The sequence below is a fragment of the Giraffa tippelskirchi genome, chromosome 9, assembly GCF_054371585.1.
Source record: "Giraffa tippelskirchi isolate mGirTip1 chromosome 9, T2T-mGirTip1v1.2.pri, whole genome shotgun sequence".
Lineage (NCBI taxonomy): Eukaryota > Metazoa > Chordata > Mammalia > Artiodactyla > Giraffidae > Giraffa > Giraffa tippelskirchi.
Window position 1 is genome coordinate 150,272,621 of NC_137283.1, and position 23,291 is coordinate 150,295,911.

The window sequence follows — 23,291 nt, forward strand, 5'->3', positions numbered from 1 at the left end:
GAAATTAATCAAATTTATTAATTAAAAGAAATTGAGGCAAGGCTTTATTGGGGCTCCTGCTGCAGCAGAGGGGAGGGAGAACAAACAACAGGTTCCTTGCTTGCTCACTCCCCGAAGTGGTGGGGCGAGCTGGTCCCTTCTATGGGGTGAGGGGAGGGGTGTGTCCAGGGGTCAGTCAGAGGGGTGGCGTAGGTGACTGGCTGAACCCTTAAGTGTTCATGTGTGCTGGGAGCATGTGAGGCATCCTGCTTTTGCCCTGGGTTCTTCAAAAGTGGCAGTTGGGTTTTTCATCTCTTTGTCTCTTTTTCCCAGAATTGTCTCGAACCACTCCATCTGAAAAACAATCTATTTTGTAAAACCTTTTTATTATGTATTAGGTATAGCTGATTTACAAACAGTGTTGGGATAGTTTCAGGTGAACAGCTAAGGGACTCGCCCGTATACATACATACATCCATTCTCCCTAGACTCCCCTCCTGACAGGACAGCCACATAATAGTGATCAGAGTTGTGGGTTTGATCCTTGGGCTGGGAAGATCCCCTGGAGTAGGAAATGGCAACCCACTTTGGTATTCTTGACTGGAAAATTCCATGGACAGAGGAGCTGGCAGGCTACAGTCCATGAAGACAGAAAGAGTTGGATATGACTGAGTGTGCACACACAGACACACCATATGCCATACATAAGTCCTTGATGGTTATCCATTTTAAATAGAGCAGTGTGTACATGACCTTCCCAAACTCCCTAACTAACTATCCCTTTCTGCCTCCTTCCCCCCAGAAACGGTAAGTTCATTCTTTAATATGGGAGTCTGTTTCTGAGAATGTAAAACATCCTTATTGCTGATATGAAGAAAGTTTTACGGGTCTGGATAGAAGATCCAATCAGCCACAACATTTTCTGAACCCAAAGCCTGGTCGAGATCAAAGCCCCAACTCTCTTCATTGCTCTGAAGCCTTAGAGAGGTGAGAAAGCTGCAGAAGAAAAATTTGAAGATAGCAGGGGGTGGTTCATGAAGTTTAAGGAAAGAAGCCATCTCCATAAAGTAAAGTAGAAGGTAGGACAGGACCTGACATAGAAGCTGCCGCAAGTTATCCAAAAGATTTAGCTAAGATAATCTATGAAGGTGGCTACATGAAGTTCAAGTTTTCCAGTATAGATAAAAGAGCCATCTACTGGAAGAAGATGCCTGCCAGGCCTTTGATACCTAGAGAGGAGTAGTCAATGCCTGGCTTCAAAGATTCCAAGAACATGCTGATTCTCTTGATAAGGGCTAATGCAGCAGATTACTGGAAGTCAGTGGTCACTTACCACTTGGAAAATTCTAAGCCCCTTTCGAATTAGGCTGATTCTGTTCTGCCTGTGCTCCGTAAATGAAACAATGAAGCCTGGATGACAGCATATCTGTTCACAACATTGGTGGCCAAATATTTGAAGTCCAATGTTGAGACCTGCTGCTCAGAATGAAAGATTCCTTTCAAAATATTACTGCTGATTGACAAAGCATCCCAGAATCTGATGGAGAAGTACAATGAGATCCACATTGTTTTCATAGCTGCCAACACAACATCCGGTCTGCAGCACATGGTTCAAGGAGCAATTTTGATGCTCAAGTAACAGCATTTAAGAAATATATTTTAATGGTATAGCTGCATAGATAGTTACTCCTCTTCTGGATCTGAGCAAAGTCAACTGAAAACTTTCTGGACTGATTTTATTTTTTTAAAAAAGCATATCGTCTTTTCTAAAAATATTATTTATTTATTTATGTATTTGGTTCCATGGGTCTTAGTTGAGGCAGACAGGATCTTCGTTGGGTCATGCATGATCATTCATTGCGGGACAAAGGTCTCTAGTTTCAGTGCCTTGGCTCAGTAGTTGCAACAGGTGAGCTTAGCTGCTTGGCAGTATGTGGGACCTTAGTCCCCTGAACAGGGATCAAGCCATCATTCCTCGCATTTGAAGGTGGATTCTTCATCACTAGACCACCAGGGAAGTCCCTCTACAATGGATTCATGATTATAGATTCCATTGAAAACACTGACTCATGGGAATAGGTGGAAATATCAACATTAAGGCGAGTTTGGGAGAAGGTGATTCCTACCTTCACAGATGACCTTGAGGGGTTCAAGAAATCACTGGAGGAAGTAACTGCAGATGTAGTGGAAATAAGAAGGGAGCTAGAAGTAAAGCCTGAAGATGTGGCTGAATTGCTGCAATTTCATCATAAAGCTGAAATGAAAGAGAGTTCATTCTCATGCATGAGGAAAGGAAGTGGTTTCTTGAGACAGAAACTGCTCTTGCTGAACAACCTATGAAGATTGTTGAAATGACAACAAAGGATTTAGAACATAACGTAAACTTGGTTGAAAAAAGCAGCAGCAGACTGCAGAGGATTAACTCCAGTTTTGAAAGAAGTTCTACTGTGGGTTAAAATGCTGTTAAAGAGCATTGCATGCTACAAAGAAATCTGTGAAAGGAAGAGTCAAACGATGTGGCAAACTTCACTGTTATCTTCTTTTCAGAAATTGCCCTACCCACCCCAACCTTCAGCAATCACCATCCTGATCAGTCAGCAGACACAGAGACTGAGACAAGACCGTCCACCAGCAAAACGATTTTGACTTGTGAAGGCACAGATGATTCTCAAATGACTTTATTTTAGAAACAAATTGTTGTTAATGAAATTCTGTATATTATTTATTTAGTCATAAAGCTATTGCACACTTAACAGACTTCAGACAATGTCAACAAAACTATATACATAGTGGGAAATGAAAAATGTGTGTGATTTACTTTATTATGATATTCAATTTATTGCCCCGGTCTGGAACACAGCCTAGAATATCTCTGAGGTTTTGCTGTACCTACATGCCGTGGAGTACAAAATGAAGGAAACAAAGGTTATTTTGAGTTTTGCCAAGAGAACACACTAGTCATAGCAAAAACACTGTTCCAACGAAACAAGAGATGATTCTACACATGGACATCACCCGATGGTCAATACTGAAATCAGACAGATTATATTCCTTGTAGCCAAAGGTGGAGAGTGTCTATACAGGAGCAAAAACAAGACAGGGAGCTGACTGTGGCTCAGATCATTTGCTCTGTATTACAAAATTCAGACTTAAACTGAAGAAAGTAAGAAAAACCACTAGGCAATTCAGCTATGACCTAAATCAAATGTCTTATATTATACAGTGGAAAGGACAAATAGATTCAAGGGATTATGTCTGGTACACAGAGTGCTTGAAGAACTATGGACGGAGGTTCATGACATTGTACAGAAGGTGCTGACCAAAACCATCCCCAAGAAAAAGAAATGCAAGAAGACAAAATGATTGAGGAGTCCTTAGAAATAGCTGAGAAAAGAAGAGAGGTGAAAGGCAAAGGAGAAAAGGAAAGATATATCCATCTGAATGCATAATTCCCAAGAATAGCAAGGAGAGATAAGAAAAGCTTCCTGGATGATCAAGGCAAAGAGAGGAAAACAATAGAAAGGGAAAGCCTAGAGATCTCTTCAAGAAAATTTGAGATACCAAGGGAATATTTCATTTAAAGATGGACACAATAAAAGACAGAACCGAGAAGGACCTAACAGAAGCTTTTTCTATCCAACAGTTGGTCAAGTTGTGAATGCAAAGAAAAGTACTTAAAGGAAATAAAAAGTGCTCCCCCAGAGAACACATGCATGATAAGAAAGAAAAACTGACCATCAAGATTAAGTGGTAAAATTGGTTTGACAAGAAAATAGAAAGATGTTGAGTAGGATGTGCAATGCAAAGACATCACTTTGCCAATAAAGGTCTGTCCAGTCAAAGCTATGGATTTTCCAGTAGTCATGCACTTATGTGAGAGTTGGACCGTAAAGAAGGCTGAGTGCTGAAGAAACGATGCTTTTGAATTGTGGTGCTAGATAAGACTCTTGAGAGTCCCTTGGACTGCAAGAGGATCAAACCAGTCAATCCTAAAGGAAGTCAACCCTGAATATTCATTGGAAGGACTGATGCTGGTGATGAAACTCCAATACTTTACCTTTCTGATGTGAAGAGCCAAGTCACTGGAAAAGTTCCTCATGATGGCATAGATTGAGGGCAGGAAGAGAATGGGGCAACAGAGGATGAGATGGTTGGATGGCATCACTGACTCAATGGACATGAGTTTGAAAAACTCCAGGAGATAGTGAGAGACAGGGAAGCCTGGCGTGCTATAGTCCGTGGGGTCACAGAGTTGGACCTGACTTAGCTACTGAACAACAATTCACCATATGTGAACAGCTCAAGCAGTGGCCAAAAATTACAATTTATCTTATTTATTTGTAGTACTTCATTATCTATTCTGAATATGATCCTCTGTCTATGGGGAAATAAATCTACTTTTCAAAACAGACATAGTTTGTGTGGTGAAGTCTGGCTTCTCCTTCGAGAGGGGGAGACATAGAGGAACACAGGAGAGTCACCACTGAGGGTTCGGATCTCGATGAAATAAAAAACGATTTTATTGCACAAGTTCCAGAATATATCTTTGGATCCAGGTTATCAGGATACTGTTTGGGATCGACAGCTAGCCTGCACATTACTTTAAGAGCATTCTTTTTATTCTCTGCTTCCACAATAAACGTAGCTGAATCATCAGTTCTATTTGATCCCATAAGGTAGAAAAAGGATGAAATGTCCCGAGTTCCGTCCTTGATTAGAAAAGGAAACTTGGAATATTTATGTCTTTTGCAATAGCAAGATACTGACTTAAATATTCATATTAGGAAATAAAATGACTAAAAGAGACATTCAGACATAATATTTTGTTCTCTTGAAAACACTCTGAAGTTGTTTCTCTGAACATAGAATCCCTGAGTCCTGTAACAGCAGGTGGTATTTTTCTTGCATTATCATCATGTGCAACAATGAGATTGCCATACAGAGAAGAGTCTGATTTTTCTCAAACTAGAAGAAGACAGAAAGTGTGCTATTTGAGGAGATTTCTTGTTCAAGAAGTTGAACATTTCATTGCAGGGATTCCATCATTTATAACCAAGAGAAAGAGGCAAAAGAGGATGGGGAAAAAAAAGAGACTGAGGAGGCTGTTCACCAGATGTGACCAGAGTCATGAAACAATGCAGATATTGCATCATCATATTTGGAAGGCAGACTCAGAAAGCCTGGCTCTGATCTCCTGGCTCTAAAGTGCACAGAAGGAAAACAATGGCTGTCAAGGAAAGACTGTTTCATGAGGCCAACAGAGCATCTGTTGTGGCTTCTTAGAAGCACCATCTCCTGTAGAAAATAAAGGGGTGTTGGTCCAGGAGGCTGAGGAACTCCTGTCACTTTCTGGGGCTGCCCCTCCTGAGACCCCCTCCAGCCCCGCCCTCATTGAGGGGCTTCTATGTCTTCCACCCCCACCCCCACCCCAGGCCCAGCAGCTTCTTGTCACCTCCTCCTTCCTTCCTGCATCACAGAGAAACCCCAGGCCCTGACACGCCCTTCTGAGGCTCAGGACTGGAGCCAGTGAGAAATCAATCTGCTGCCTTTACTCAGGTCCGGATCCTCCCCGAGGGGGGCCTAAAGGACCAGGGAGCAGGTCCCCGGAGGACAGGCCTTGCTTCCTGACAGCCTTGGGAGGCTGCAGGCAAACCTCCTTCCTTCACTCCCCTCCAGCCTCTGAGCCAGCAGCACACACAGCTCTCAGGCCCAGGGTCCCTGCCCCCCATCACTTCCTGGTACAGCCCAGCTGGGCGCCGCCACCCCAGCTCAGGCCCACCATCCTGTCACCTCTGCTCAAGGCAGGACCACTCAGTGATGGAGGCTCTGGGTCCCCAGGAGGCCACAGGCTGATTTGTAACTGCTGCTGCTCCAGGAGCGCAGGCCTGGCCTAACCCCTTCCCACAGTCTCTGCTCTTGGGCTCCTGCCTTGCCTGCTTGACCCAAGGCATTTCCTGTGAGAACAGGCCATTGCAGTTGGGTCTGCAAAGGCCTTCCCACCCCTTCCTCCTGGGATTAGAGCCCGGCCCATCTCATCTTGGCCCCCTGGGTGGGTCTCCTCTGGGTGGGTCCCCTCCGGTGGGTCCCCTCCCCGCTGACACATCATGTGGAGCCCCAGTGCTGCTCTCAGCCCCCGTGAGTCCTGCCCTTGCCCTGAGTGCCTGCTGCTCTCACACCACCTACCCTGGGCCCTGCCAGCCAGCAGTCTGTGCTCAGTCAGGGGACTTGGCTAAACCCTTTAAGCATCAATAGGCCCTCAGCCTAGTGAACGCCCCTCCCTTTTCACAATGTCGCCTGACCGTGGGGACCTTTCAGAAGTCAGGGCTGAACTTGTCTGAGTTCTGCTCTCAGGTGATATGGGATCTTATCCACCTGCTCATTTTCAGGATGAGGAGGTTCAGTGAGGGGCAGGGGTTGGCTGGGATTCACCTTCTCCATCCTCACACCAGGCCACGTGCCCCAGGCTTCCCTCTGAATTCTGCACTCAGTACCTGTTCTTGTAAAGGATCCAGGCTACGATGCCCATTATGATGAAACCGGCGAGAACTCCAAGGATGATCCCGGTTTTGAGATCGATGGCTGTGGCCATGGGCTGCACTGTAGGGGGGACGGTGGTCAGTGATGCTACAAGGAGAGTAAGAGTGAAGCCCTTGTCCAGACTCCAAACTCAGCAGATGCCTCCTCACCCCCCTGATCCAGGTACCCCTAATGTGCAGACAGCTTGCACCCATCACATGGAGGCCCCAGTGACAGATCCTCAGGTGAGATGGGGGCAGGGAGCAGCCCAGTCCTCACAGGGCTCTGACAGCTAATGGGGGAGCAAGGTTTCCAACACAGCCACTCAGTCCTGCTGTGACACAGAGGTGGTGACATGAGGATGGAGTCCTCAGGAGCTGACAGCAGAGGTGGTATTGACAGATTTCCAGAAGTAGCATTGGTGACAATTAAAAGAAGATTCTGGAAAGAGGGTACAGTGAGAAATAAATCCCAGAAATCAAAAAGATGTCTACAGGATTGGGATCAGCAAAAATCCATGTTCTTTCATGTAAAGGCCTGTGCTGTGAGGAGAGACGTCAGGAGGTGGAAGAGGAAGGAGGATGACAGAGCACCCCCGGGTCACTGTTCTCCCAGGACAACTCACTTTTTAAATTTGTTTTTTTACATCCTTTTGTTTTTATTCACACCGAAAACACTGTTAATTGGGGTATAGCCATTAACAATGTTACGATAGTTTCAGGTGAACAGTGACGGGATTCAGCCATAGATATACATGTACCCCTTCTCCCCTAAACCCCTCTCCCATCCAGGCTGGCCCATAACATTGAGGAGAGTTCCATGTGCTATTCAGGGGGAGCTTGCTGGTTATCCATTTGACACAGAGCGGTGTGTACATGACCTTCCCAAAGTCCCTACCTATCCCTTCCCCTGGGGAACCATAAGCTTGTTTTCTAAGTCTGTGAGTCACTTTCTCTTTTGTAAATTCTTTTGTACTATTTCTTTTTAGATTCCACATATAAGGCATGTCATATGATATTTCTCCATCTCTTTCTGACTTACATGACTCAGTATGACACTCTCTAGGTCCATCCATGTTTCAGGAACAGCTCACTTTCGATGGATCACTTTGCCAAAACACACACAGACACAGACACACAGACACACACATGTACACACAGAGGGGGGGTCCATATCACACTGAGTGGACTACCACTTCATTATACTTGTCTCACCTGCGCTCTTCAACATTTCCTCCCAGGGCACCATAAAATCCTGAAGCCAGGCCCGACAGTCTTGCATGGAGACCTTCTTGAAGAAGTCGCTCACAGCTCTGTCATTCTCCCACTTCTCCTTCATGAGTCTCCCTCCAGAATGAACCACGGTCCAGTGTCCATTCTCTGAATCAAAGCGGAGGCACATTTGTCCATTGAAGCAAAACTGCCAGGATCCACTGCAGTGTCCATCCTCTTCACACCAGCACGTCATCCTGGCCTGCAGCATCAGAGGGCCTGACCCCACGGAGGAAAAGAAAGAGCTCAGGCTCTGGACTTGACAAATTCTTTGCCTCACCTTGGTCCACCTCCCGTGGGCTCAGCTAATCTGGCCCTGTTCTCTCCTCCAAGGCTCCCTCCTTCCGCTGGATTACGAGGGAAGGACCAAACTCCAGTTGAATATTTTACCCATAAGCAATGGATGCAGCAAAGCCCCCAGTGTGCTTCTTCAGCATTTGGATTTCCTAACTCACCCTTAGACTCGATGGACATGAGTTTGAGCAACCTCTGGCAGTTGGTGAAGGACAGGGAAGCCTGGCATGCTGCAGTCCATGGGGATGCAGCGTGGGACACGATTGAGCGACTGAACTGAACTGAATTGAACTCACCCCTGGTCATGTGTTTCTCTGGTATAATGTCAGGCAGTTGTCCCTCAAGAAAGTCCCCGATGTCTCTGAGTGTTTCTGTCTGTGTTTCCCAAGTGTTCGTAGTTTTCACCTCCTCTCCCAATGGACTTGTGGATTGGATCTTGTCGCCACCACAGTCATAGGAGAGAAAAACATTCCCATCTACGTGGCCTTGAACCACACACCATGGCTCTCCAGGATTGGGCTGAGGGTTGACGGTGAAGTTGCAGCAAAGAGAGTGAGAGTCTGTGAAGGAAAACGCAGGTGAGGGCAGGGTTTGGAGAAGAAGACCCATTACCTCTTCCCCCTACTTATGTGAGAGCACAGTAAAGCTGCAGGGCTGGGTTGGCAGAGCAGGAAGACCCACTTTCCCCCCAACACCAGCTACAGGCTGAGAAAGCAGAGAAACCACATAACATTATCTCTACTCTGCTCATAAGGCCAACACAGGACCCAAAGCTGCAGAAAGGAGAATTCACAATTAGGGGTCAGAGGACTTAGGAAGGCCAGGAAATGCTGCTTATCTACCACTTTGATGGGTCTTCGAATCCCACATGGCATGAAAGAGAAAATCCAGAGCTTCCGAGGCAGGTGGTAGAGGAGGGGATCCAAGGCTCAGAGAAGTGAATCTGCCAGGGCGGACATGGTATGAAAGGGCAGGAAAGTGTGCAGTCCACCAGCTCCATGGGAAAGCCTGATGGACTCTATGGAGCCCGAGAGGAAAGCCTGGATGAGAAGCACCTCCAATAGCTGAAGGATGACTTTTGCAGAAGGTCAGGGATTGTGGTAGGACATGGTGCTCTGTGGGCTTCTATCAGGAACAGGGATGGAAGTTGTGGAAAAATCAGATTCCAGGTGGGGGTGCTCTAGGTCAACAGAAAAGTAGGTGCAGTGGTCAAAGTGATTAGAGAGTCTCAATGCAGCCAGGGCCGGACTGCCGAGAATATGATGCTGGCTCAGCACAGGGTGATCCTAAAGGCCAACAGATGAGCAGGAACCTAGATACAAACTGTACCATTGAAAGAGAGAAAGAGAGACAGAACACAAGGCTGGATGATGAGGAAGCCAAAGGCAGCCATCCCTACCAAACATCTGATCCAGGCCCATTTTCCAGATCTGAGCCACGTCTCAGAGCACAGCCACCAAAGACAGAAGCCACAATCTAAAGAAGAGGACCCTTTCATCACCACATCTAGTGCAAAAGTCCTTCCATTCTTTCCCAAAGAGCCACATGGTTATTTACCGGGGTAAGTGAACCTGCAGAAGCAGAAACTACTCTCACATTCACATTGCACCTAGTGTGTTTCTAACATCATGCACAGGAACCGTAGTATCATCCTGATGCCCCAATTGTTGCAGTGATGCACAGGGTACCAGGCCATCAATGGACAGCAGTCCAGGTTCTGCTTACAGTGGTTATCACTGGGTCCACACACCATACAGCTGTCATTTCACATGCCCTGGACTTGTGACATGCATGGAGACCTGAGTAGCCAGTAAATGATCGTGGGGTGAAGGCTACCGTATTAGTGAATTCCAGATTCAGACTCCAGACCCTACCTCCCCATCCCCCAATAGTACGTGTACACAATATCCTGGAGGAAATACAGAGACAAGTACCAATCTACAATCTCTCGAGGGCTGCAGGGGTGTGGTCCCTATCCTATCTCCATTTAACTACCAGTGTGGCCTTAGGTTTCCTGGAATGGTACAGAAGAAATAGTTTAGGCTTCGCAGACTCTAGGTCTCTGCTGCCACCTGCTGTCCCAGCACTAAAGCAGTCACAATTGGTGAACGATGAGCATGGCTGGAGCTGCTTCTTGGGCAGATGACCCAGCAGAACCGGTGACATCAGAGGTATCTGTGGTCAGAAAGGTGCTACATGCCATCTTCTACTTGAAAGCTCACAACACAGATCCTGAGTGTCCTGAAGCTAGGCCATGCCACTTGCAGTGGGGAAAGTCACACCATGTAAACGTGGCTCCCGGTGTGGTCCTGGGGCCTGGCAGAGATGAGGCCTCTGGTCATGGACTGGGGTTGCCCATCGTCATGTGTGCTCATCAACCCCTAATCATTAGTTCAGCTAGGCCAGCCGTCATAGGATAGAAGTGGTTATGTGTTTTGACATAAGCAGGGCCACAGGGAACGAACAAGACCCACCAGCAGCTGGCCTACAGGTGACACTAGAGCTGTTAGACGGCCACTACCCTCTGCTCACGCCTGTGGATTCCCGTATGGCGCTTGGGACCAAGGTAGCTACTCTGTAATAAAGGAGTGGGGGGCATTAGCCCATAACTGCCGGACGGTTTCTGTTTTCCTAAGAAAAGTACTGCATGTTGAAGACAAATCATTCCTAAAACTAGTGAAAAAAAAGCAAAACTTTAAAGGTGAATCAACTGCATTACCTTGTAGAAGTTAAGAAAAGAAAAAGCAGTTGGTAATAAGATCGTTAGTTCAAATATGTGTGTTTAAACAATTTTAAAACTCTTTTGTAAGAATATACCTATACCTCAAAGGCAACTATGCGTAAAAAATTTACACAAACATTTTCAGCTAAACCTAATAAAAGTGATATTGAGAAAGTATTCCACATCATTAAATATGTCTTAGAAAGTTGAGATGCTAAAGCATTCCTAAGGCACATGTTCTGGAAGACACATGTGCTTCTGTGATGCTGGGTGATGTATGTGACTGGCTGGCTCCAAGTGGGCCTCGACAGGCACCTTCCTCCTGACCCTGGGGGACTGAGAGAGGAGAGTCAGACACAGGCCCCCAGAGCTGCATGGACCTCTGTGAGACACCGGGCCCTTTGCTGGAACTGCACCTCTCCTCTGGATCGAAGGCCCAGCACAAGCCATCACATAAATGGTTCATCAGGACAGTTGAGAGTCTGGGCTATTTGGTAACCCTCTTTCAGGTACTCGGCCACATCAAACCGGTAGATGTCCACTGAAGGGCGTTTGGCCAGAGTCATAAACACGTGGGCTCTTTTAGTAGCAGCATGCTGACTTCTCAGTTGTGACATACAGGATCCAGTTCCCCCACCAGGCATTGAACCCAGGCCCCTGTAGTGGGAGTGTGGAGTCTTAGCCACTGGATCACCAGGGAAGGCTGGAGAACTCATTATTAACCAGACTTTCAAAAGCCATCCATCGATCCTGTGTTTTTGTTGTTCCCTAGACAGTGAGAGTCCAAGGGGAACAAGACTCTGGAGAGGGATTGGCTTTGCTCTTAACTTGAAGTTGTCATCAGTGATAGAGCTCCTAGCTACCAGGTCTTTGTGGAGGACTTCTCTTCTGACCAGGTAGCTCCTTCCACAGGCAATCTGAGCAGCCATGTGAACTAGGTTTTGTTGAGAAGTTGCCTGCAGACTATTGGCCTCTATATATTTGCACTGCCATAAAAACAATTTAAGATAACCCCAGTTCATGCAAGGCAATCCACCATGGGCTTTTCCCCTTCTTCTGTTCACACATGGGTAATAGGAAGATTTCTGTGATGAAGATCTCGTAGCCTACAACTTTCAGGGAGCATCGTTGTCACCTGAATTTCAGAAGCTTGATCTCTAACTGTTTTTACAAATGCTTGTTGCTCTTTATCTGGATCTTTTTCATCTACATAAACCCCATGGAAAGTACACCAAAAGGCACCTTCTTAGAGTACATCTTTTGAGTTCCTCTCCCTGGATAGGTATTTTGATATCATTCACCTTAGCTCTGGCCTCCAAAAGAGTGATACTTCACAAGCCCTACTCCTGTACCCACGAGGTAGGATAACTGGAGATGGGAGTTGTATTGTTGGGTGTGTTGCCTCTCACATACTGAGACATCTGGGAACTACTGGGACTGAGACAGCCCTTGGGAACTACTGCTGGTGCCGATGTCATATTCCAGTTCAATCCTTTTCATACTATGAAGATGCAAAACAGCTAATACTAGTACTACAAGAAATATAACTGGACAGCAAATCCCTAGGCTGATATAAAACACACGTGCAGACAACGGCTGGAGCTGCATGTACAGGATCATAAATGGGTTCCTCTGCTGGCCCTTTTGTCCAAGGCTGAAGTTTTACGCCCTCAATTTCTGGATGGCAACTTTTCCTTCGTTTCAACTCTAAGACTGTGAAGCTTTTTGAAGTTACTGTCAAGTTGAGCTGCATTTAGTATCATAACTTCAGAATCTACTTTGCCAGGACAGGACAGCTCGAGCCCAAACACTGATACAGTACGTTGGAGTTCCGGGGGCAGGGGGCCCAGGGCGAAAGGCAGCCTAACTGACCCGAGCGGTACCGGCGGCGGCCGTCAAGATGCGCGTCCCGGGAGACGGGCCCGCACGTCCGTCCGGCTCGGAGCTCCCGCCTCCACCGCCCAGGAGAAGCTCGGCCACCCGCCGCGGCCCACCCCTGCCCGAACCCCGGACGGCCGCCGAGCTCTCCTCGCCCCGGCCGCCCTGCAGGTGCTAACTGATCGGTGATAAAGAGCGCTGGTCCTTCAAGGGCCGACAGCAGTAGGAACCAGAAAGGGCGCTGCGCGCAGATCGCGGACTTGCGCTTTTCGGGACAGTTCTGGGTCCCTTCCCCGCGGGGAGGCCGACGGGTCCCAGCCCGCCGGGCTCCAGGACTCCCACTTCCAAGGGGCGGGCTGGGCCCTGGGGGGCCTCAACAGCATTCCCTGTAGCGGTTTGGCCCCCTCTTCTCCTAGCGTCACCTCTCAAACTCCCCGCATTACTGCTTCACCCAAGGCACCCCTGTTCTGCCCCGGAGAGCAGGCAAGTAGCTCGGGGGAGGAGCAAAGGACCGAGGGGAAGGGAAAGAGGAGGGGGCGGCGGCGCCACCCCGAAGAAGTTTCGCGAATCCTCGCGCAGGCCGCCCGCCCTGTTCAGGTCGTAACTTCCCCCCGCCGCCCGCGGTTTCATCCCCGAACTCACCACCGGGCGTCCCGCTGAACCAGACAATCAGAAGCGGGACCAAGATGGCAAGACAGGTCTCGGGGCCACCCATCTCTCTCTTTGCCACCTGGATCCCAGTTTTGCAGGAGTGAAGGATGCCAGGTCAGAGGAGTGGATGCTTTCCTTTGAGGCAGGCTCAGCAAGCACTTCTGTGGCCCCAGGCGTTCCTCCACGCGGAGGTCCCGCCCAGGGCCAGTTCGTCACAGCCGGGGCTGTTGGTACTCATTCCTCCCACTCCTTGGAAGTGTACTTGAGCTGTGCTTGGGCTGATAGCCAGAATCTTCCTAGTTAGATCATTTTGTCATTTTTGTGTCCCTAATTAATAGAAATTGATCAGAGGTCAGGGAAGAATTTCTGGCAAGAAGGTCATGGAGGGGAGAGCTCAAGGCTTCCTACTTCCCCATCTTGAGCTTGCCTTGGATGATCACTGACCTTTTCATTGTATTGAGTTTCCTTAGGGTTTTCCATACCATCTTATGAAAACTTGAAGGAACTTTTCAGCCAACCCAGTTATTGTTTCAAGTGCCAGTTCGGGTGGGAAACTTAACTGATAAATGTCGTCTGTGTGCTGACTGTTCCACTGACCTGCCCTTCTCTCATCACTCTCCCTCTCCTCGGGCTTCCTGAGTCCCAGAAACACAGCAGTATTGAAATTAGACCAGCATATCACTTGCAAATTTGCTTCGGTCCCATTTGTTTATTTTTCCTTCAAAATTTCAATGCCAATGCATTTTGAAGGATTGTGTGTAATTCGACACTTTGCCCTTCCTTTTTTTTTTGTATAATGTACAATCTTTGAAAATTACAGAAGTTATAATGATCCAGTATTATTTGTCATTCAAAAAAAAAAAAAAATTTCTCTTCCTCCCAGAACCATCCAGGAGAAATTAAAGTTCATGAAAGAAGGCCAATTCAAGATGGCTTCTACTCTGGTAGAAACAGAAAGCAAAAAGATGAGAAAAAGCAATAAAGAAATGGGGCCTCATCAAACTTATATACTTTTGCACAACAAAGGAAACCATAAGCAAAACAAAACAGGCAAACTACAGACTGGGAGAAAAGATTTGCAAATGTTGTCACCCTTGCAGGTAACAAGGGCTTAATTTCCAAATATATGAAAAGCTCTTACAATTCAATAATAAAAACAGGGAGCCCAATCAAAGAATGGGCAGAACATCTAAATAGACATTTCTCCAAAGAAGGCTTACACATGACCAATAGGCACGTGAGAAGATGCTCAATATCAATATTTATTATTTTTAATTAATTAACATTTTTTATTTTATATTGGAATATATAGTTGATGAAAAATGTGTGTTAGTTTCAGGTGTACAGCAAAGTGATTCAATTATACATACACATGTATCTATTTTTTTTTTTACAAGTTCCTTTCCCATTTATGCTATTACAGAATATTGAGCAGATTTTCCTATGCCACACAATAAGTCCTTGTTGGTTATCTATTTGAAGTATAGTAGTGTGTATATGTCAATCCTGACCTCCCAGTTTATCTCTCTCCATCACCTATCACCTCTGGATATATGCCCAGGAGTGAGATTGCTGTATCATATGGTAGCTCTGAACCTGCCTGCAATGCAGGAGACCCGGGTTTAATCCCTGGGTCAGGAAGATCCCCTGGAGAAGGAAATGGCAACCCAGTTTACTATTCTTGCCTGGAGAATTCCATGGATGGAGGAGCCTGGCGGGCAACAGTCCCTCGGGTGGATTTCACAGGAGGCAGGTCAGGTGGTCTGGTATTCCCATCTCTTTAAGAATTTACCAGTTTGTTGTGATCCACACAGTCAAAATAATGGGTCAGAGCCATTATAGAAAATGACCCTGTGTTCCCTCCACCCTTCCATAAGGTGAGCGCACCGTGAGAAGACAGCCCTCTGTGAACCAGACATCTTCCAGTGCTTTGCTCTCGGACTTGCCAGATTCCAGAACCATGGGGAAAAGGTTCCTGTTGTTTGTAAGCCATGCAATGTATGGTTACTTGTTATAGCAGTCCCATGGGACTCAGACAGGGAGGAAGGGAGCTCTCAAAAGGCTGGTGTCTAAGACACAGGGTTCATGTCCCCTGAAAGGCAGGACAGGCAGAGGGGACCCCAGACTTGGTGTCCTTCCACCCTTCCCCCATCCTCACTGGTGTCTCCATTTAACCCCTGATGTTCTGTAGACACTATGGCTGAGGACTTCCCCAGGGTACATGCGGATGCCAGTATAGTAGCCCTAACACACACTGGGGAGCGGAATCAGCTACATGGGAAGGAGAGTGCCAAGGGCAGGACATGTGAAAAAGAAATGTGATCCTGTCTGAATCCCGCAGTTATCAACCTAGCTGAAAAAACAAACCATCCCTTGGAAAGTAGTCGTAGTATTAGGGTGACCTCTTCAGGACAGCAGGGAGGATTTGGCAAGGTGGGCATTGGCTCCAGGGTTTCCTGGAGGGGGGACAAGGGGTAGTGTGGGAGGGGTGGGGTGGAGTGTGGTTGAGTTGGAGAGGGAAAGGGAAAGGGAGTGGGAGGGCGGGGGGAGGGACTGTAGGTTGTATTTGAAAGCTGCTGGGGAGTAGTCTCCAAGGTCACAGCTCAGGCTCCCAAGTCCCCACTTTTCTGTCGAAGCTGCTTCTGCTCCTGCTGGACAGAGTCCAGGACACACGGGCCGTAAGTGTCTAAGGGTGGATCTGGGGTCTTGCCATGCAGGCTCCTGGCTTCCCACCTGAGCTGCTGGACAGACCTGGGAACACCTGCGATGAGGATGAGCGGTAAGAGATGAGGGAAGGTGGGGAGAAGGGCAAGGTGGGGAGGAAGGAGTTGGGGGACAGTGAGGGGTCTGGGCCTGGAGAGGTGGGAAGGGCGCGGTGGAGAGGGTTGGGTCCCCTCCTCCACCTGTTGCACCCCCCACAGGAGTTCCTCCCCCTGAGCTTAGTAGGCAGGAGGGGATTGAAGGGAATTCTATTGCTCAGAGGCTCCAAAATGAAAGTCACTCAGTCGGGCCCAACTATACAGTCCCTGGAATTCTCCAGGCCAGAATCCTGGAGTAGGTAGCATTTCTTTTCTCCAGGGGATCGTCCCAACCAAGGAATCGAATCCAGGTCTCCCACATTGCAGGCGGATTCTTTACCAGCTGAGCCACCAGGGAAGCCCAAGAATACTGGAGTGGGTAGCCTATCCCTTCTCCAGGGGATCTTCCTGACTCAGGAATCGAACCTGGGTCTCCTGCACTGCAGGTGGATTCTTTACTAACTGAGCTGTCAGGGAAGCCCCAGGGTGACTAGAAACTGAGGGAGGGAATGCAGTTCAGCTCCTGGGCCTGGGGGAGGCATCAGCTGGTGAAGGCAGGTGACCCCAGTTGACACCTGTCACAAGGCCCATATTTTAGTGTGGTGTTTCAAGCTAAAAAAAGAAAGTAAATGACGGCTTCTTCCCTGTCCCTGCCAGTTTTGGCTCCCTTGGAACCTCAGGGTCCAGGCCAGAGGGTCCAGGCCCAGAGAAGGGAGAAGTTGGGGAGCCAGTCACCACTGAGGCCTCTTCAGCAATAGTCCTGACACACTGCTCACCCCACACACTCCATGCACACCTGTCTCCCCACACTTCAGCCCCCAGAGTTACACACACAAGCCCCCTCACCGTCCACACTGCCCTCCATCACCCACAGCCCACCCTGACTCTCCAGCTTCCCACACAGCCCCCCACACATACACCTGTTCCCCACATATGCTTCATGGTCCTCACTTATATCCTTCTACCCTTGGGCACGTCACCCTGAAATTTTCCATGCAGGTCTCCTCACACCCCCTTCCCACTGTGCACACCCCATCCCCCACCCACCACACACTTTCTTTCACACACAAGGGCCTGCTTGCCTGCCCTACTCTCTCTCCACTCTCTGCAAAGCCACAGCGGGCTCCCCTCCCACAGGGACCCTGGCTTCCTCACAGTCTGTACACCCTCCTTCACACAAAGTTCCACACAGAAGGCTCCCATCTACTTCCACTGCCATCGAGAAACTTTCCCCTCACAGCCATTTCCCTTCACTCTCTTCCTCCTCTCTGGGTCCCCCAGGGCATCCCCTACCCGGCCCTCTGCATACGTATACTGTCCACTCCCCTTCTGTGCCAGGCTCACCTGTCCACAGTCACACACACAAACACACCCACACACACCAAGGCTCCCAACTTTCTCACACACTGGTTGTGGCTGCTCCCCACACATCCAACACACTCTTTCCAGCATTCCCTCACTCTCTTCACGTTCACCTTCCTATCATAAATTAGTGTCACTGCCCCACACGCCTAAGTAGGAAATGGCAACCCACTCCAGTATTCTTGCCTGGAGAATCCCAAGGACAGAGGAGCCTGGAGGGCTACAGTGCACAGGGTCGCAAAGAGTCAGACATGAATGAGCAACTAACACAATCACTCCTCTCTTCTGCCCACCTCCTCTCACGCATACCCTCTCTGTCTGTCTCTCTCTCACAAACATACAGTCACACTGGCCAGTTCCTCCAAGATACTGGGCCTTCCAGCTGCCGCAAAGCCACACACAGCTCGGGGTGGTTCTGGGAAGGGGCTGGCTGCCAGGACTTCATCCCAGGGCTTAGCCAGGAATTTTAGATTTCTGTCTGGTTTCTACCTGGATATGTGCCTTCTCCTTTTTAATGCCCCAGCCCCATATCTAAAACTACTCACCAAACGTGCTCCTACTGGCGTATAGCCCTGAGTCCCCACGAACAGTCACCTTCATGCATTAATCAACCTAAAATGAACGTTTGTGTATTGTGCTAAATAGAAATCCTCTTTTAGTTACAGGATTAGCCAGTTCTCCCATTGTCGTGTACTGATCAGTGTTCCCTTCGCTGGTATTTCTTACCTCGTCTACTAGGTGTTACGTTTCTAGACATCCCTTGGTCTGTTTCTTGGCTCTTTTCTAAAACTGCTCTCTTGCGTTCCTTCTTGCTCACCAGTTCCCTTTGCCCTGGGAATGCAGCCTAAGCCCCCACAAGCTTGGTTGGGACAGTGAAGTCTTCATAAAAAATTACCGCAAACTCTATGGCTTGAAATAACCAAAATTTATTCTTTCAAGACTGTTAGGGTTAGAAGTCCGAAATCAAGCTGTCAGTAGGGCCCTCTCTGAAGGCTCTAAGGGAGGCTCCATCTTTTCTCTTCCTGACTACTGGTGGTTCCATGGAGAAGGAAATGGCAGCCCACTCCAGTATTCTTGCTTGGAGAATCCCCATGGACAGAGGAACCTGGTGGGCTGCAGTCCATGAGGTCGCAAAGAGTCGGACACGACTGAGGTACTACGCACAGCACTGGTGGTTGCCAGAAACCCTTGGCATTGCGTAGCTCCAGTGTCTGTTTCTGTCCCTCCATGACATTCTTCTCATATGTCTTGTTTTCCTATATCCATCTCTTCTTGGCGTGTCCACATTTCTTTACCAGGCATGCCTCCTGGTAAAGGCACCAGTCACTGGATTAGAGCCAACCCTAATCCACCCTGACCTTGGTTGGATTACATCTGCATACACCCTATTTCCAGGTGAGATCTCCTTCACCTAATAAGGACTTCAACACATTTGAGCCCCTAAAATAAAGGAGTTTCAATAAACATTCATGTGATTCTCATTGGGCAAAAAAGGTACAATGTAGAATTGAATTCTCTGCATCACTGAATATATTCCTGAGAGGAGAAAACTTCAAGTTTTCTAGACATTAGTGAAAACTGAAAGGTTAAAATTTTTTGCGATGCTCTCTTCTTCTCATCCTGGTATGACTGTATGAGCTCAAACATCCTGTTTGTTTGAGCATTGTTTTTAGGTGTTTCTGAGGTCAGCAGTGTTCTCTGTTAGCCAGTTCAAGGCAGTCGCCCTTTCTAAGTGGGAAATATTAATCCAAGAGCTAATTCTCTTCAGTTTTGTTGTGCATGAGCTAGTTTCGAGCACCTGATAAGGATCCATCTAGGTTGTGGATAGTCCTTTAAATAATATGTTTTCCAGTATGCATAATTTCCTGGTTGCAAGTCATGGAACATCTAATCTTCATCCATAAATTATTGAGATAAGATTTAGAATTAAGCTTAGAATGTCTTTTTAATAATTTGGTTACGGGCTTCCCTGGTGGCTCATTGGTAATGAACCTGCCTGCCAACGCAGGAGACACGAGTTCAGTCCCTGTCCCGGAAGATCCCTCATGCTGCGAAACAACTAAGGTCATGGGCCACAAATACTGAGGCTGTGCTCTGGAGCATGGGAGCTGCAACTACTGAGCCTGTGTGCCCCAGCTACTGAAGCCCGCAGCCCAGAGCCTGCGCTCTGCTACGAGAAAAGCCATCACTGTGAGCTGCTCCTGCACCGTAACTAGAGAGCAGCAACTAGAGAAAGCCCACACACAGCAATGAAGACCCAGCACAACCAAAAATAAATACATCTTAAAAAAAAACAATTCATTTAAACCTCACAATAATGTAACACAACAAAAAGGAGTACCACAGAGTATATATTCTTTTGTGTCCAGCACTGGCCTCTCAAATCCTTTTTATGAGGCATCTATGTTTTTACTGCAGTGATTTTTTTCTTTATTTATTGGGTTATAGTGTTCCATTTATGGCTATATCACACTCTATCCTTTCTTCTGTTCTGGATATAGTTTTACCCATTAATGTGTCAGTATGTTAATACATATATTAATCTACATGATAATTCAACTGGTAGCCTCACACTTTTGTGTCATGACATCTAAGCAGTTAGCACTTGACTGTGGTTTCTGCATATGTATTAGTCTGCTAGGTCTCTAAAAAAAGCTAATTTTCTCTGCTCAGAACACCAAATATGACACCAAAATGTGGGTTTTAGAAACTGTTCCAGGAACCAGGACTTTGACCAAACGTATACTTCCTACTGTATCACAACACAGACTGTGTAACCATACACCACCAACTGAGTGGTTTCAACAAGTCTTCCTGGAAGTGAAGATTTTATCACATGAATTAAGAACACATTCAGTGGGTGGGACGCAGCAAGAGGGGTTTCCGGTGCCTCCCAGCTCCTGGCCGGTGTCTCAGCGCTCCTTGCAGTAACGAGCTTCCTCAGAAGTTTCCCGCCGCCCGGTCTGCTGAGGGCCCATGGCAACAGCAACGAGACACCGAGGCTGTGCTGAGCGGGAAGGGCCTCGGCACCGGCACCCTTTACATCGCTGAAAGCCGCCTGTCTTGGTTAGATGGCTCTGGATTAGGCTTCTCCCTGGAATACCCCACCATTAGTTTGCATGCAGTATCCAGGGACTTAAACGCCTATCCACGAGAGCATCTGTATGTTATGGTGAATGCCAAATTTGGAGAAGAATCAAAAGAATCAGTTGCTGATGAAGAAGAGGAAGATAGTGATGATGACATTGAACCTATTGCTGAATTTAGATTTGTGCCTAGTGATAAATCAGTATTGGAGGCAATGTTCACGGCAATGTGTGAATGCCAGGCTTTGCATCCAGATCCTGAGGATGAAGATTCAGATGATTACGATGGAGACGCATATGATGTGGAAGCCCATGAACAAGGGCAGGGGGACATCCCTACATTTTATACCTATGAAGAAGGATTATCCCGTTTAACAGCAGAAGGCCAAGCCACAATGGGCAGATTGGAAGGAATGCTTTCTCAGTCTGTGAGCAGCCAGTATAACACGGCTGGAGTCCGGACAGTAGATTCAGTAAGAGATTATGAAGATGGGATGGAGGTAGACACTACACCAACAGTTGCTGGACAGTTTGAGGATGCAGATGTTGATCACTGAAAATGATGGACGCTGCTTTAGGGTTCTGCTCATGACTGTAGGAGAGAACTTGGCGCCTCTTCCACTGTGGAGTGGGTGTTGATGAAAGTCTTTTTCTTTCTCCAAAACTTACCTGAACCAGTTCTTTCTTGAGACAGAGTATACTGAGACAAGAAGTTGTCACAAGGAGAAGAAACTATGACCTTTATTAACAAAGGTGAATTAACTCAACCAGGAGGGTATTTGTAGTTTATGATTTACCCCAAACCTTTGTGTCTAGGTGTACCCTCTGAGGAGGCCTATAATTCCCACCTTCACCATAAGCATCCTGAAACCCTAGCAGGACTAAGTGGTGGAAATGCACTGGTGTTTGAAGGTGTAGGTAGACTGCGTGGGAAAGAGAGGCTGAATCTAAGCTATACTCCTTAGGGCCTAAGGATACCCTTAACTCCTTAAAAAAGAAAAACAGAGGTCTCAGAGAAATCCTGATCTCTGCACTTTCCACAGGGATAAAGGTCTTTTTACTAATTGGGAACCCAGGTCAGTTAACTCTAGGGAGCCTCTTCAGAAACAGCCCAGCCGCACGTACTACCACTAACACAAGTGCTCCTGCCTAGCCTTTGCTCCTTTTACCATGTTTCATCAGCCTGTTCTAACTGCTTAGGTTGTATCCTTTCATTTCCAGCCTCTCAGGTCAGTTTCTGTAAAAGAACAAGCGAAATTGGGATGAAGTTCTCAAAGTATTTCAGATAATTGTTTGGTCTTTGTGATAGCTTAACAGATAAATTTAGGTTTTCTAAAAAATAAAAAAGAAGAAGAAGAACACATTCAGCCCCTAAAAGCATGCGGTAACTTAACTATACATGAAAGTGAGTGTGAACACATAAATTATGTCTCATTAACCACAAAAGTATATACCTAATGCATTATCTTCTTAACAGAATTTTAAAAATGCCACCCTCCGCCCCCTCACGCCGATTCCACCCCACATGAAGGGAAGTCTGATGGAAAGAACAGAACTGGAAGTCTTAACTGACTGTGAGCAAATATTTGACTTTTGCAAATCCTGAAAATGACCAAGTCAATACATCTTAAGGGCCCATCAACAGTCGTGGAAAGTGAAGGAATTCTTAAACATGAGCTTCTTTAGCTTCTTGTTAAATCCCACTCTGAGTAGAAGGTAGTATATTAGGTCAACAGCCAGACTGTCATCAAGGGTCAGTTTTTGCCACCCAGAGTTGGTTTAACACTGTACCTTCTCATAGTCCAAGGAGAAACATCCAGATGATGGAATAGCTATTAGAACATTGGGGGAAATGTGGAGCTAGATAATGCTATCATCAGAGAACAAAAGGTTTTTTTCATCAAAGGACTGGGAAAGCCTGAGTAAGATCTCAGGACAACACCCCACCCCACCATGTCTACATCTTATACCCGGTGCCCCCAAAGGAGAAGACACTTGTCTTCATCCCCACTCCCACTGCACTGTCCTGCTGCCCACACCAGCCTCTTCTACCCCAACAACAGAGTGGTTCCCAACCCTACAGGGAAGTGTGGAGGCCCAAGACCAAGAAAGAACATCATGTAGGGAAAGATGGGTCCAGTGGAGGGGCTTGGTGAGACCCAAGGCTCACCTCTCCCAAGTCCTGACCAGAACAAACCTGCCCAGGAGCCAGAGGCCAGCCGGCTTCGCACCTGCTGTGGTCCCTGATTTCTTCATAAGATTCATGACGATGAAACAATTAGAACTAACTGGGTGATGATCAATAGGACAATGCGAGCGACCATCCGGATCGATGCAGACTGGCCGATATCTGGGGCCATTATTAGTGGTTCTAAAATGAAAAAGCAAAAGCCTTGTCAACTCTCAGAATACACCTTCCTCAGCACCTGCTGTCCTTAGATAGCACATGTTCTCCATATAGTTACTGACTCATGTGTAGCCACACTTCAGGTCCTGATGTGGAACGATGAATGGGCTTGTGCTGTGTCTTTGCGGAGCTAATATTTCTACTGAGTTGTGTTAGTCACTCAGCCATGTCCGACTCTTCGCGATCTCATGGACTGTAGCCCAACAGGCTGCTCTGTCCATGGGATTCTCCAGGCAAGAATACTGGAGTGGGTTGCCATTTCCTACTTCAGGGAATCTTCCCAACCAAGGGATCAGACCCGGGTTTCCTGCCTTGCAGGCAGATTCT

General features: G+C 47.3%; 1 protein-coding gene, 1 long non-coding RNA gene and 3 pseudogenes across 10 annotated transcripts in view; 2 read left to right on the top strand and 3 right to left on the bottom strand.

The window, feature by feature from the left end:
- Positions 1-13,476, bottom strand: LOC145521419 (UL16-binding protein 1-like). Of its 6 annotated transcripts, none has more exons than XM_081529997.1 (5): positions 13,303-13,476; positions 8,357-8,620; positions 7,710-7,874; positions 6,471-6,576; positions 1-333 (listed from the first exon to the last, which is right to left on the bottom strand). In XM_081529997.1, the coding sequence occupies exons 1-5, from the start codon at positions 13,373-13,375 to the stop codon at positions 288-290; spliced, it is 654 nt and encodes a 217-aa protein (XP_081386123.1). In that variant the 5' UTR covers positions 13,376-13,476; the 3' UTR covers positions 1-287. The 6 variants fall into 6 exon arrangements, with proteins under 6 accessions (XP_081386123.1, XP_081386122.1, XP_081386120.1 ...); XM_081529996.1 differs by having other exon boundaries at positions 6,471-6,603; XM_081529994.1 differs by having other exon boundaries at positions 7,710-7,985.
- LOC145521416 (tyrosine-protein kinase RYK-like) lies at positions 11,133-13,476 on the bottom strand (annotated as a pseudogene). The gene is made up of 2 exons (XR_014065375.1): positions 11,477-13,476; positions 11,133-11,382 (listed from the first exon to the last, which is right to left on the bottom strand). The product of XR_014065375.1 is annotated as a tyrosine-protein kinase RYK-like (transcript).
- LOC145521430 (uncharacterized) overlaps positions 13,319-23,291 on the top strand; it is a 16,615-nt gene continuing 6,642 nt past the window's right edge. Inside the window, exons 1-3 of the long non-coding RNA XR_014065383.1 lie at positions 13,319-13,425; positions 15,189-15,295; positions 16,029-16,090. This is a non-coding gene — a long non-coding RNA (uncharacterized LOC145521430). The remainder of the gene's footprint in view (positions 13,426-15,188; positions 15,296-16,028; positions 16,091-23,291) is intronic.
- LOC145520864 (methylosome subunit pICln pseudogene) lies at positions 16,098-21,114 on the top strand (annotated as a pseudogene). Its single transcript, XR_014064853.1, has 2 exons — positions 16,098-16,107; positions 20,400-21,114. The product of XR_014064853.1 is annotated as a methylosome subunit pICln pseudogene (transcript).
- Positions 19,893-23,291, bottom strand: part of LOC145520866 (retinoic acid early transcript 1E-like) — a 5,257-nt pseudogene continuing 1,858 nt past the window's right edge. Inside the window, exon 4 of the transcript XR_014064855.1 lies at positions 19,893-22,928. The product of XR_014064855.1 is annotated as a retinoic acid early transcript 1E-like (transcript). The remainder of the gene's footprint in view (positions 22,929-23,291) is intronic.

Excerpts from the sequence above, each read along its gene's own strand:
- LOC145521419 (XM_081529992.1), bottom strand. The coding sequence starts at position 13,375 with ATGGGTGGCCCCGAGACCTGTCTTGCCATCTTGGTCCCGCTTCTGATT. Across the intron at positions 8,621-13,302 it reads GTTCAGCGGGACGCCCGGTG|ACTCTCACTCTCTTTGCTGC; the intron begins GTGAGTTCGGGG and ends TTTCCTTCACAG. Across the intron at positions 7,986-8,356 it reads AGAGAAACACATGACCAGGG|GCCCTCTGATGCTGCAGGCC; the intron begins GTGAGTTCAATT and ends CCGTGGGGTCAG.